General features: G+C 41.1%; 1 protein-coding gene across 1 annotated transcript in view; it reads right to left on the minus strand.

The window, feature by feature from the left end:
- Positions 1–9,651, minus strand: part of LOC134444954 (NACHT, LRR and PYD domains-containing protein 3-like) — a 19,310-nt gene extending 9,659 nt beyond the window's left edge. The window contains exons 1-4 of the mRNA XM_063194124.1: positions 9,641–9,651; positions 9,281–9,358; positions 6,799–6,870; positions 4,788–6,620 (exon numbers count right to left, since the gene is read on the minus strand). Of these exons, the coding sequence (XP_063050194.1) occupies positions 4,788–6,620; positions 6,799–6,870; positions 9,281–9,358; positions 9,641–9,651 (1,994 nt within the window). The remainder of the gene's footprint in view (positions 1–4,787; positions 6,621–6,798; positions 6,871–9,280; positions 9,359–9,640) is intronic.
- Between the last annotated feature and the right edge of the window lie 4,592 nt (positions 9,652–14,243).

A 14,243-nucleotide genomic window follows, 5' to 3' on the forward strand; every position in this document is an offset into this window, starting at 1 on the left:
GTCCCGGCCCCTAGTTTGGGAACGACTGTAATACTGCAAGACACTAGATCTGCTCCACCATCCTGGGCGCGGGCACACGCGTTGCATTATGGGATATCGGCTCCATGTTTGGTGCCTTCTCGCTTGTAAACAAAGGCAGACGCGAAACAAAGACCGAGGAAGAAACACGATTTTACTGAGAGAGAAACATGCTAAAACGCGAATAGATCTTCACCAACAGCAGCGGCAACAGTGTGGAAGTGTGTGTGTGTGTGTGTGTGTGCGTGTGTGTGTGCGTGTGTGTGTGTGTGTGTGTGTGTGTGTGTGTGTGTGTGTGTGTGTGTGTGTGTGTGTGTGTGTGTGTGTATGTGTGTGTGTGTGTGTGTGTGTGTGTGTGTGTGTGTGTGTGTGTCTGTGTGTGTGTGTTTCTGTGTGTGTATGTGTATGTGTGTGTGTGTGTTGTTGTTGTTTTGATACAACGACACATATGCATAAACACAGTGCTGTGCAGATAAACTGGTTTAATACAGAAAACCATGGACACGTTCAGTTAGGTAATATCCCAAACACTCCTGATATTACCATCATTGATGAAACAAATAGAACCGTGACCATTGTGGAAATTGGCTGCTCTTTTGATTTATATATGGACACTTGTTTTAATGACAATATGCTTCAGTACCAGCTTGAATCAATCATGAATCTTGGGTATAACTGTCTGTGTGTGTGTGTGTGTGTGTGTGTGTGTGTGTGTGTGTGTGTGTGTGTGTGTGTGTGTGTGTGTGTGTGTGTGTGTGTGTGTGTGTGTTTCTGTGTGTGTGTTTGTGTGTGTGTGTGTTTCTCTGTGTGAGTCTGTGTGCGTGTGTGTGTATGTGTGTGTGTGTGTGTGTGTGTGTGTGTGTGTGTGTTTTCTGTGAAGGCTGCTGCCACACACACACACAAGAGAGATTGAGTGGGACAAGCATGAAGTTAATATACTTTTATTGAACTTCTAGTAACAATAAAATGTTATAGAAGTGTACTCAAGCACAGTCTTAATGCCATACGAATGCATGAAAAGCGTGTTTGGAGCATACTTTCAAAAGTATGCTTGTAGTGCACTTAAAGTTGTCCAAAAGCGGTGCCAATTTAGCATCCTCAGTGTGCTGCAAGTGTGCTTAAGTACTGATTTAGTAGTGTTTCAGTGCACTAATAGTGCAATGCAGCGCACTTTGAAACGCAGAAAATAGTACACTTTGTACTTAGTACGGTCAAAAAAGTACACTTTAAAGGGACAGTTTGGTCAATTTCAACATGCTGTTGTAATGCTCACACTACCCTGGACTTGTCAGTACCTGATATTTGTTTTTCTTTTTCTTCAGCCGTTTCCGAGATCCTGGTCATTGTAATGGGGGCAGCTCTTTGTTTACATTTCAAAAAAACATTTTTATTTATTCCCAAAAACATCCAAAAGGTTATAAAACATCAGCAGACAACTAGCAAACAGCAGTACCTTTTGGGAAAATATTTGGAGTTGGCCTATGTTTCATTTTTAAAAAATGTAAACAAACGCTGCCCCCATTAGAATTGCTCATATCTCGGAAAGGGCTGAGCCGAAAAATGTGGCATCACCAGGTACTGACAAGTCAAGGGTAGCGTGAGCAATACAACTGCATGTTGAAATTGACCAAACTGTCCCTTTAAGTATATGGGTTTTTCACCTGGGAATATGCTTAAGTACCAGCCACTTCTTGAATCAATCATGAATCTTGGGTATAACTGTGTGTGTGTGTGTGTGTGTGTGTGTGTGTGTGTGTGTGTGTGTGTGTGTGTGTGTGTGTGTGTGTGTGTGTGTGTGTGTGTGTGTGTGTGTGTGTGTGTGTGTGTGTGTGTGTGTGTGTGTGTGTGTGTGTGTTTTCTGTGAAGGCTGCTGCTACACACACACACACACACACACACACACACACACACACACACACACACACACACACACACACACACACACACACACACACACACACACACACACACACACACACACACGGAAATGGGGAATATATTTATTTGAACTCTGGGAGGAGGGTTAGACTCCCTTGGTGTAAATATAATCGTTTTAAATATTCCTTTATACCTCATTCCATCAAGTTACTGAATAAACAGGGAACAAGAGGGATTGAGTGGGACAAAATTGACTTCTGTAGCTAGTGTTGGTGTGGATGGAAATAAGGGTAATTGCTGGGAGGGGGATATGTAGACATGAATGTATCCTTGTTTTTACTATTTTCATGTAAGTTATGGAATGAATGTAACCAAGATATTTATTACAGAGTGAAGGTGTGATTGGTTGAAGGATTGGGGGGGGTGTACTGAGCTGTGTGTGTGTGTGTGTGTGTGTGTGTGTGTGTGTGTGTGTGTGTGTGTGTGTGTGTGTGTGTGTGTGTGTGTGTGTGTGTGTGTGTGTGTGTGTTTGTGGACTTGATGGGTCAGGGGCAGTGGGTTAGGACATCCAATGCTTCTGAGCATGTACACTGCTTTTCCAGATACCTAGTTATTTTACTAGGTATTTATCAATCTTTACTTCTTATCATGTATTCAATATTTCTTTTATTATATATTTATCAATGTACTCTTACTCTTCATGTGACACCATGTCTCTTTCATAGGATGCACTAGGTCACTTTTGGTATTGTCCATATGTTCATTGTGGGTTGCTTGTATGTTATGTGTGTCCTATGTGTCCTGAATGTTTTGCATGAGCAAAGCTCACTTTACTGCAAATGAAATCTACCCTTGGGTACCAATAAAGCTTTCTAATCTAATCTACCTAAACACATACCCTACCTAATGCATGTACACACATAAATATGCACACACAAACATATTCCGGACACACACACATCTACATCTATGTGTACACACACACACCACCCCCCTTCAGGTTCTTCATGCCAGTGAAGCAGCACCGATCCTGCTGGTCTGATCCAACCAATAACTGGCTGCGTCTATTTGTCATTATCTGGGTCTATCTTTGGGGCTTTCCCTCTCCCTTCTCATGTGTTGTCTGCTGATATAACCACAGATCTGCATAGGAAGACTAGATCCAATCATTATCTGGGTCTATCTTCAGGACTGGCCTATAAAAGGGCTTTCCCTCTCTCCTCTCCCATTTTCTTCAGTTGTTTTGTCCACTGTATATAAGTCAGTGGTTTTGTCTGCTAATGTAATAACTAGGAGTGTTCCTCGCACGCACACACGCACGCCTGCAACAGCACACAGTTCCCCCCTCACACAAACACACACAACACATACACTACAGCTCCAGGCCACTTTATTAGAATAGCATGAAAAAGTTTATTTATTTCCATAATTCCATCAATAATGTTAAACTGTCATGGATTGTAGATGCATGGCCCAGTTGTTTAACTATTCCAATCATTCAAGTTTTTCTTTTTACATAATTTGGCCTTCCAGCTCAAAAAACCCATGAATTGGGAAATTCGCATTATTAGAATATTGTAATAAAATCACAATTTTCTTCATCAAAATTCGTTTCACATCAGTGCACATCAAATCAGTTGAAATTTGGTACTTTCTACATAACATGCAATGTTCAATACTTGGTTAGGACTCTCTCTGTCTTAATAACGGCCATGATGCGTTTAACATTGAAGTCAATGGCAGAAACAGTGCATGGGAGTAATGAAAGCCAGATATCCTTGATGCTTTGCCGTCAGCTGTTCTTGTTTGTTGACCTGGTGTCCCACACTTCACTCTTCAATATACCCGTAGATACCCATGCTACGTTTTGGTGTTAACTCACCAGTTTAATTCTAACTCACCAGAAATAAAACCCCATTCATTTTCAATGGGGTTTCATTTCTGGTGATTTAGAATTAAACCGGTGAGTTAGCGACAAAACGTGGCATGGAAATCTACAGGGTATATTGAAGATTGAAGTGTGGGACACCAGGTCAGCTATACAAAAACAGCTGACGGCAAAGCATCAAGGATATCTGGCCTTCCATTACTCCCATGCACTGTTTCTGCCATTGACTTCAATGTTAAACGCATCATGGCTGTTATTATTAATAATATTAAGACAGAGAGAGTCCTAACCAAGTATTGAACATTGCATGTTGTGTAGAAAGTACCACATTTCAACTGATTTGATGTGCACTGATGTGAAACAAATTTTGATGAAGAAAATTGTGATTTTATTACAATATTCTAATGATGCGAATTCCCCAATTCATGTTTTTTTTTAGCTGGAAGACCAAAATGTGTAAAAATAAACAATTTAATGATTGGAATAGTTAAAAAACTGGGCCATTAATCTATAATACATGGCAGTTTAACATTATTGATGGAATTATGGAAATAAATAAACCTTTTCACACTATTCTAATAGTGGCCTGGAGCTGTATATATGTACGCAATATGCATAAATGTGCACACACATGCACATTATCCACACACAGTTCCAAAACACGCCAACCCCCCCCCCCCCCTACACACACACACACACACACACACACACTAACACACACGCACACACACACACACACACACACACACACACACACACACACACACACACACACACACACCCTTCAGGTCCTTCATTCTGGTTACGAACATTTTGTCTGGTGATGTAACTAATAGTGTTCTCTTCACACACACGCACGCACACGCACACGCACACGCACACACACACACACACACACACACACACACACACACACACACACACACACACACACACACACACACACACACACACACACACACACACACACACACACACACACACACACACCAGGTTTACTTACAGTGCTGATGACACTGCTGGCACCAGCTTCTTGAGGACGTCATCTGGGCTGAGGAGGTCGGTCAGATCCTCTTCTGGTGTCTTTATGTACTTCTGCAGGTCAAACCCATCCAGCTGCTCTTCTGATAACTCAAACCTAAACTTTCTAGTCTTCCACTCTCCTGGTAAGAGCATCTCTACAGACATCTTTCCTTCCTTCCTGTCAATGTGCTCCACTACAGCATGCTTATTAAGCTCATTCAGACAGTAGAACAGGTTGATCTTTCTATCTGAACTACTCTCACCTCTGAACAGGTTGATCTTTCTATCAGACTTCCGCTCATGTCTTATCTTATCCTTGACATACTGGACTGTTTGTTCTAAGCTCTGTGGTTGGCTATTGGTCTGTGGCAGTAAGTGTCTTAAGAGCTTCTGATTGGACTCCAGTGAGAGGCCAAGGAGGAAGCGGAGGAAAAGGTCCAGGTGTCCGTTCTTACTCTGTAAGGCCAGATCCACTGCAGTCTTGTGTAGGTCGTCAAGTGTTGCAGCTCTGAACAGAGCAGAGAGATGTTGGTGTGGTTCATTTCTGGCACTGTTGCAGAAGCAGAGGAACACATATAGTGCTGCAAGGAATTCCTGAATGCTCAGATGCACAAAGCTGAACACTCTCCCATGGCACAGCCCCGCCTCCACTCTGAAGATCTGTGTACACACTCCTGAGTACAGAGATGCTTCTGTGACATCAATGCCACTCTCACGCAGGTCTTCCTCATAGAAGATCAGATTGCCCTTCTCCAGCTGTTGGAAAGCCAGTTTCCCCAGTTTCAAAACCATCTCTTCATCTGTCTCTCTTCTCTCTGTGTACTTCTCTTTCTTGATGCAAGTCTGAATGTTCAGGAAGTGAGTGTACATCTGAGTGAGAGTCCTTGGCATTTCTCCTCTCTCTGATGTTTTCTCTGCAACAGAAGCCAAAATCCAGGCAAAAACAGGAATGTGGCACATGATGTAAAGGCTTCTGGATAACTTCAGGTGGTTGATGACTCGCATGGCCAGGTTCTCATCACTCATTCTCTTCTGGAAGTAGTCATCTTTTTGTGGGTCGTTGAACCCCCTAATTTCTGTTACCTGGTCCACGCACTCAGGAGGGATCTGACCAGCTGCTGCTGGTCGGGTGGTGATCCAGACGAGAGCAGAGGGAAGTAGATTCCCATTGATGAGGTTGGTCAGAAGTACATCTACTGAGGCTGGCTCTGTCACTTCACAACACCTCGGGTTGGAGTGGAAATCGAGAGGCAGTCTGCACTCATCCAGACCATCGAAGATGAACAGAGTTTTGGTCTCAGAACTGGAGAGCACTTTCAGATCTTTCATTTGTGTGAAAAAGCGTTGAATAAGCGCCAGCAGACTGAGTTTTGCGTCCTTCATCAGGTTCAGCTCTCGGAAGGGAATGGGTAAAATGAAGTTAATGTCCTGATTGGTTTCTCCTTCAGTCCAGTCCAGAATGAACTTCTGCACAGACACGGTTTTTCCAATGCCTGCCACTCCCTTTGTCAGTACTACTCTGATGGGTTTGTGTTGCGAAAGACCCCTTTCTGGATATAGGTCTACAGGTAAGGGTTTATAGATGTCACTGCATTTGATTAGTCTGTCATGTGTTCCTTCTCTACACGATGCTCTGTCTATCTGTCTGACCTCATGTTCTTCATTGACCCCCCGACTCCCCCCCTCTGTGATGTAGAGATCTGTGTAGATGTCCTGGAGGAGTCTGGCGTCTCCCTGATGTGGTACTCCTTCAACCAGATGTTGACACTTCTCCTTCAGAAAGGACCTGAGCTCTGCCTCCTCTGGTGTCAATCTAGATCAACAACAGAAGATCACATTACATTTAACTCACCATAGTATACCTACGACACATCCTACAGTCTGCACACACACACACACACACACACACACACACACACACACACACACACACACACACACACACACACACACACACACACACACACACACACACACACACACACACACACCTGTGTTCTGCAGTGCCCCTCTTGGTCTTGTCTCTTTTCTTTTTGTGTGTGTCTGATGCCCCCTGCTGGACACTGTTAACACAACATGCATCTCCAGTCAGTTATTCTCAATTCAATTCAATTGCACTCAGTCACACGCACACACAGACGCACTGACGCACACACGCATGCACACAAACAAAAAAACATATTAAGTGCTATTGTTTCAGGTATATTCGTGTATGCGCACGCGCGCACACACACACACACACACACACACACACACACACACACACACACACAATGTTGTCTCTGCCCCTTCCAGACAGCGCATGGGGCCTGACCAGTCAAAATCTTGACTGTGCTCTAATGAACTGATCAAACTCATTATCAGATCCAACTCATCTCTACCCCTAGATCACACAAACCAACGCTGTACCTGGGAATTCATCATTAACAGTGCTGTGGTGGTCGACTCAAAATTTCAAGCGATTTCTGAGTTGTGTGCATGCAAAAAATATGTAATTATTTGGACAACACAAGAGAAGTCACATGTCTGATGTGCAGCCACTTTAGCTGTGTGCCTTCAGCTTCGGTTCAAGTCAAATACGTGACTGCACTCATATGTGAAATCCAGACCAAATGTCAAATGGTATCAGGATTTGGATTTGACTCCATTCACTTCTATTCAACATGTGTGCGAGTGAAGGCCCCTGGACCGGAAGTAGAGGGGAGTGACTTCAGTATTCAATTCTAATTCAGTCATATCCTAATAGTGCACTCAACTTCCAATTCTAATGTCATATCCTAATATACACTCAACTTCCAATTCTAATGTCATATCCTAAAAGTGCACTCAACTTCCAATTCTAATGTCATATCCTAATAGTGCACTCAACTTCCAATTATAATGTCGTATCCTAAAAGTGCACTCAACTTCTAATTCTAATGTCATATCCTAATAGTGCACTCAACTTCAGTCACAAATGTCATTTGAAATAGGAGACTCTGAGATTTCTGACAGTACATGACAATTTGCCTCTACATCAAATTCTTTATTAAAGGATAGCCTTTTGAGATGAACATTTCGTTTTCCAGAGGGTCCTCAAAAGTAAAAAAATACAGACATACTGTAACACATACACATATCCACTAGGGCTGCACGATATCAGAAAAAAATGTGAGAACCTACTCGATAACAGCATGCAATACCTCAATAACGATATGTAAACGATATTTAGAAATATAGCCAAGTTTGTGTCGGGGGCGCGGCTTTGTTCATGGTGGGCTTATCGCGCATGTGTTGACATTCAGCTAGTGATTGGACAGTTCAGAAAATTCGTACTTGTTATAGATACAGTATATCACGAAAGTGAATACACCCCTCACAGTTTTTGCAGATTTGTGAGTATATCTGCGCGTGCGTGCGTGCGTGCGTGCTGTCGATATCCATATTTGAGTGTAGATTAGCTAGTAGGCTACATCTCTTTGCCTAGACCTTTTAACAACATATTTAACCACTTAAATGTCTTGTTCACTCAGAAAAAAAAAAAATAAAGCCATTAACCCATTGATGCCTGATGTTGCGTTGCGCAACATTGGCCCTGGCGCCTGGAGCTGCATAACGCAACATTCAGGCTCATGAGATTTGACACAAATTTATTTAAAATCTTGGTACGTTTGAGATGAATGAACACTTTCTAATAAAATATGAGGGTCTTAGCGTTTAAATGCAACTCATTGCATGTTTTTATGTGCTTCAGAGGCTGAGATATTTAGGTTTATAGAGGCTGAGGGCAGCTTTTCTTAAAAAGGGCTCAGGCATTCAGCACCCTTTTTTGTAGGTGCCTTAGGCGTCAATGGGTTAATGTTTGAACATGTACTCACAAAAGTGAGTACACCCCAGATGAAAATCCGGTAGAGAAGGGGCTGTGTTTGCTCGAATCGTCTCGAAATGAAACGAAATGACAGCTCCAGGCCACTTTATTAGAATAGCATGAAAAAGTTGATTTATTTCCATAATTCCATCAATAATGTTAAACTGTCATGGATTAAGCTTATAGATTCATGGCCCAGTTTTTCAACTATTCCAATCATTAAATTGTTTATTTTTACACATTTTGGTCTTCCAGCTCAAAAAAAACTTGAATTGGGGAATTCGCATCATTAGAATATTGTAATAGAGTTGAAGCGGTTAAATAAGTTTGTGAAAAGGTCACTAATCATTGTGTCAAAGTGAAATTTCTGTAATGCTTTCCTATGAAAAGATATACTAAAAAATCTGCAAAAACTGTGAGGGTGTATTCACTTTTGTGATGTACTGTAATTAAGTCCTTTTGTTGTGCAGCCCTACTATCCACACTGAAACTCTTCCTCACAACCACCAATCCCACATTTCCCATCTCTAGCCAAAGAGATGTAGCCTACTAGATAATCTACACTCAAATATGGATATCGACAGCATCAGACGCACGCACGCACGCACGCACGCACACAAACACACCTGTGTTCAGCAGTGTTCCTCTTGGTCTTGTCTGTGTTCAGGTTCTGTGACTGTGTGTCTGATGCCCCCTGCTGGACACTGAAAACATAACATGAGTCTTTTGAGTTGAGTTACACACAAATGCAAAACTCTGATCTAATTATTAATGCGCGGTCCATGACATTTCAGGGCTAAGAGTCCCAGACCAGAGTTGCAGAAATCGCTATTTGCAGTACTCTTAATTTACTGATGTTTTTGTAGAGAATTAGTGGAGATGTGACATCTGAAGCAGAGTACAGATCTGACATCTGAAGCAGAGTAGAGATCTGACATCTGAAATAGAGTAGAGATCTGACATTTGAAATAGAGTAGAGATCTGACCTATTGAGCATATTAGCCATCACATGTTACACTGCATTTGAAGCAACACAAACTTTGACTATGATTTTGGGCAAGTAAAAGCTCAACTTGCAGACAGGTCTACAGAATAAGTAACAGCTTAAATGACTGCCAATTATAAATCATCCCATCACATCAACAAGCTTGTGGCAGATGTTCAATATAATTTCTGTACCAATAAGGCAGAGCAGTATCTGCCTCAAACTGATTGCGTCATCATTAGAGGTAGCTAACAACCTGAGCCAAACGTTTGTAGAACTTTCCTTAGAGCTGAATGTCTGAAAGACAAAGGAACTATTATATGCTGTGTGGGCAAAGATAAGACATCATCTCTGTTCCGGCGGCTCTCCATCCAAGGCAAGACAGTGAAACATGAGGAAGTTTTAGGGTACCTGGGCACTGGAATGGACACCTCCCTGTAAGCTTAAAGGACAAGTGCCCTATTTTGAACATTAAGCCCCATTTCTGAGTTCTAAGCCCCTCACCGTTTATTTCATGTTTGCTGCTGTCTCTGTTATTTGGCTCATTTGGATTTTGTCTCAACCGGATTTAGAATGCCTGTCTATGGGCACGACTAAATCTGTTCTTAAAACTACAGTAAACATTTGTTGTCAAGAATATGCAACTCACCAAGCGTTTAGGGGTATTCACTGGTATTCCAACAATTTTTGTAACAAATCATGGCTTCTGTCACGTTTTATGTAACATTTTGTAAATACATTATTTTTTCATTCATTCACAAAATGACAAATAAAAAATGACACAAGCCATATTTCGCCTTCAAACTTGTTAGGGGTACCATTGAACACCCCTAACCACTTATTGAGATGCATACTTTCAAAAACAAAAGTTTAGAGCATTTTTAAAGAACATATTTGGACATGCCCATAGACCAGTGGTTCCCAACCTTTTTCTTCAGGGACCCATGTTTTTTACCATTGTAAGGTTTGGTAACCCAACCGTGCGAGTGCCTGCACGAGAGGGAGTCACATGATACCCTCTGTTTCCTGCGAAAACTAATTTTAGTTATATTATTCCTTTTTTCGTCTTTGGTCAAATATAGAAAAGAAATACATTTACATTTTGTTGCTTCTATTCATATATTATTTAAATAAATGCTTTGCCATTTACCATTCAACATCGGCTATTTAAGGTATTTAAAATGAAACCCCTTACAATCAAGAAGGCTTCGCGACCCTCTGTGGATCTTTGGCGACCCATAGGTTGGGTCCCGACCCATAGGTTGGGGACCACTGCCTTAGACGACCATTTCAAAGCCAATTGAGACAAAATCCAATCTAACCAAATAATGGAGACAGCAGTAAATGTTTTTTTAAATAAACCCTTAGGGTGGCTCTAAAGCATTGCAGACAACTCCAAAAAGGGGCCTAATGTTTAAAACAGGGCACTTGTCCTTTAACCCATTGATGTCTGATGTTGCGTTGTGCAACATTGGCCCTGGCGCCTGGAGCTGCATTACGCAACATTCAGGCTCATGAGATTTGAGACAACTTTATTAAAAATCTCTTTTTGTTTGAGATGAATGAACACATTCTTTTGAAATATGAGGGTCTTAGCGTTTAAATGCAACTCAGTGCATATTTGTATGTGCTTCAGAAGCTGAGATATTTAGGTTTCTATAGGCTGAGGGAAGCTTTTCTTAAAGGGACACTGTGTGAGATTTTTACTGTAGTTGTTTATTTCCAGAATTCATGCTGCCCATTCACTAATGTTACCTTTTTCATGAATACTTACCACCACCATCAAATTCTAAGTATTCATTATGCCCGGAAAAATTGCACTTTTCATACATAAAAACGTGGATCTTCTCCATGGTTTGCCATTTTGAATTTCCAAAAATAGCCATTTTTACCTGAAAAAATTACTCTACTTGGACCATACTAGAAAATATGTGTTAATACTTAGTAAACTTTCATGTAAATAATATCAAATTTGACGATTGCCAACCCAGTGTCAATAAGCAGCATAATTGCAGTACCTTTTTTGACCATTTCCTGCACAGTGTCCCTTTAAAAAGGGCTCAGGCATTCAGCACCCTTAGGCGTCAATGGGTTAACTGTCAGCAACGGACCGTAACAACCCAATCAGCTGACTAAGCACTACAAGAGGCAGCACATGTCCACCCTGTGTGTGAGAAACCACTTCCTGTTTCAGCCACGTCCTTCTAAAAAAAATAATAATAAATAATGTCCTTTTTCAGATTAGGCTATACTGCATTACTTTTCAGAGGCAAAAAAGCAGCACATTTCAACCCTATGTGTGGCAAACTATTTCCTATTTCAACTTAGGTTATAATGTATTAGTTTTCAGAGGCAAAAATCAGCACATTTCAGCCCTATGTGTGGCAAACTATTTCCTATTTCAGTTTAGGTTACACTGCATTAGTTTTCAGAGGCAAACGGCAGCAATATGACATGTTGGCCATCTGGGCAACCAGCGGTTAACCAGACCTCTACATATCTACACCCTTAATTGCTGTAGGCTTAAGTCCCCCGCTGTTGGGGTTAACCAGACATCTTTCCACACCCCTAAATGCTGTATTGTAAGCTTAAGTCCCAAAACAGCCAGCTATAAAGTAGTTATAATACCAAATAACATAATAAATAGAATAAATAAATAGAATTCGCCTCAAATTAAAATTCAACAATGATATAAATAATTGAATAAATACATTAAATAAGTTTGGTCACATCAATACATTTTAAAAAGTTCAAAACCTTTAAAGGTGGGACCTTATTAAAAATACCTAAAATAGTGTCTTCTTTTTTCAGCAAAGGTTAAAAGAACGTGTAAATATTGTTTTGTCTACTTTGTCTTCAAAAGTAGTTTGTTTATTACACTGTAGTTACATTTCATCTGTTTTATATTATGTACATACTGTTATTACCAGTGTTCACCTTTATTTTATATTTATTTTATTTTATTTTATTTTATTTATGTACTTCATTTGATTCCACATTACAAGTTAATATTAATAGGAATCCCACCACCATTTTGACCAACAAAAGCATCTTGCTATGGGAAAGCAGTCTCATGGGAGCATCTTCTTTGCCAGATGATACATGTTCCCTAATGGAACAACAACCCATATTTTAGAAGCAAATCGACTTTAGAATGGCTTCATAACAATTAACAAGCCAGACGGCGTGTGCTGGAGGAGCGCAGTTCTCTTATGTAACTGGAAGAGAACTGCACTCCTCCAGCACAAGTCGTCTGGCTCTGCCATCCATTCGCTCTTGGTACTCCTAGACAAGATTGTTCTCCATTGTTGTACCCAAGTGGTGGAACGGTCTCCCAGAGGCAGCAAGACTAAGCACATGTCTTGCAGCCTTCAAGAAAACAGTAAAGACTTGCCTCATTCGTGAGTATCTAAACTAGTTGTTCTGTATACTTCCTGTGCACTTTGTATTTGCTAGTGATGTTGGCTATGATTATGTCCTCTTTTGAAAGTCCCTTTGGTTATAAAGCGTCTGCCAAATGCAATGTAATGTAATGTAATTAAATACATATTCTGGAGTAGTCCAGTCAAAGCCCAGACAAAACAATTGAGATAATGGTATCTGATCTGCAACTACAGGACACGTCTGGTTAGGGTTATCGCGACTGAGGGTTAAAACCTATTGAATGCAAGGGTGTACTTACTTATGCCTTGCTGTGAACATCTTATGGCCAATAGAAATATGATAACATGTAAATGTTTGGGTGGAATTAGATAAAGCACACTCTGTTTGTTCCCTCTTGTGATTTCTGGGAAGATCAGACATTGTTTTATAACCAATTTTGAGAGAAATGTAAGAAAGTCCAAAGGGGTGTACAAACTTGACTGTATCTGTATCTCTAACATCAAAAGCAGATGTTAGAGGATGGTATTTCAGTTTTTCTGTGCAGTGAGATTCCTCCATGAGCAGGTCAAAGGCACAGGCTACTTCAAAGAGGCTTAGGCTACTGTTGTTTTCTTCATGTGATGCAAATAGTGTCTGGTGTCACACACACACACACACACACACACGCACACACAGGCGCGGAGTGGCCATCGGGAGATCGGGGACTTGTCCCGGTGGGCCGCGGCCGCGAAACATATTACGGCGGCCGCATTGTGTTCTCAGCCGGCCCTAAAGTGATCATTTCCATTATGTTCTCTACTAGCCCTCAAATATTTCTTTGACACAGCGAAGTTTAACTAACTACAATTCAATTCTCATCTGAATGATAGTTGACTCACCACTATATATACCGTCTACCCGACCACTATACCTCAGTGACGGTGTCAAACAGTAAATTGGCCACACCCCTTCTCTACTGATAATGTTCATACACCGTAGATCGCGGAAGTTTACTAGATCTTAGTAACATAGTTTCGTTTTCAGTATTTCAAGAACCTGTGATATTTAGATTGGTTACCAAGGAATGGAAATATTAGTAAGTTGTGATTTATTTTCCGATTTCCACATGACTGTTACAGTTTACAGTCTGCCACTCCAGATTGACTTGTTCTGTGGTTATTGACTTGGGTTACGAACAGACTCCACCAAATGGTAAGGAGGTGAACTGCAGCTAAGCAGGA

Source organism: Engraulis encrasicolus, unplaced genomic scaffold, assembly GCF_034702125.1.
Source record: "Engraulis encrasicolus isolate BLACKSEA-1 unplaced genomic scaffold, IST_EnEncr_1.0 scaffold_88_np1212, whole genome shotgun sequence".
Lineage (NCBI taxonomy): Eukaryota > Metazoa > Chordata > Actinopteri > Clupeiformes > Engraulidae > Engraulis > Engraulis encrasicolus.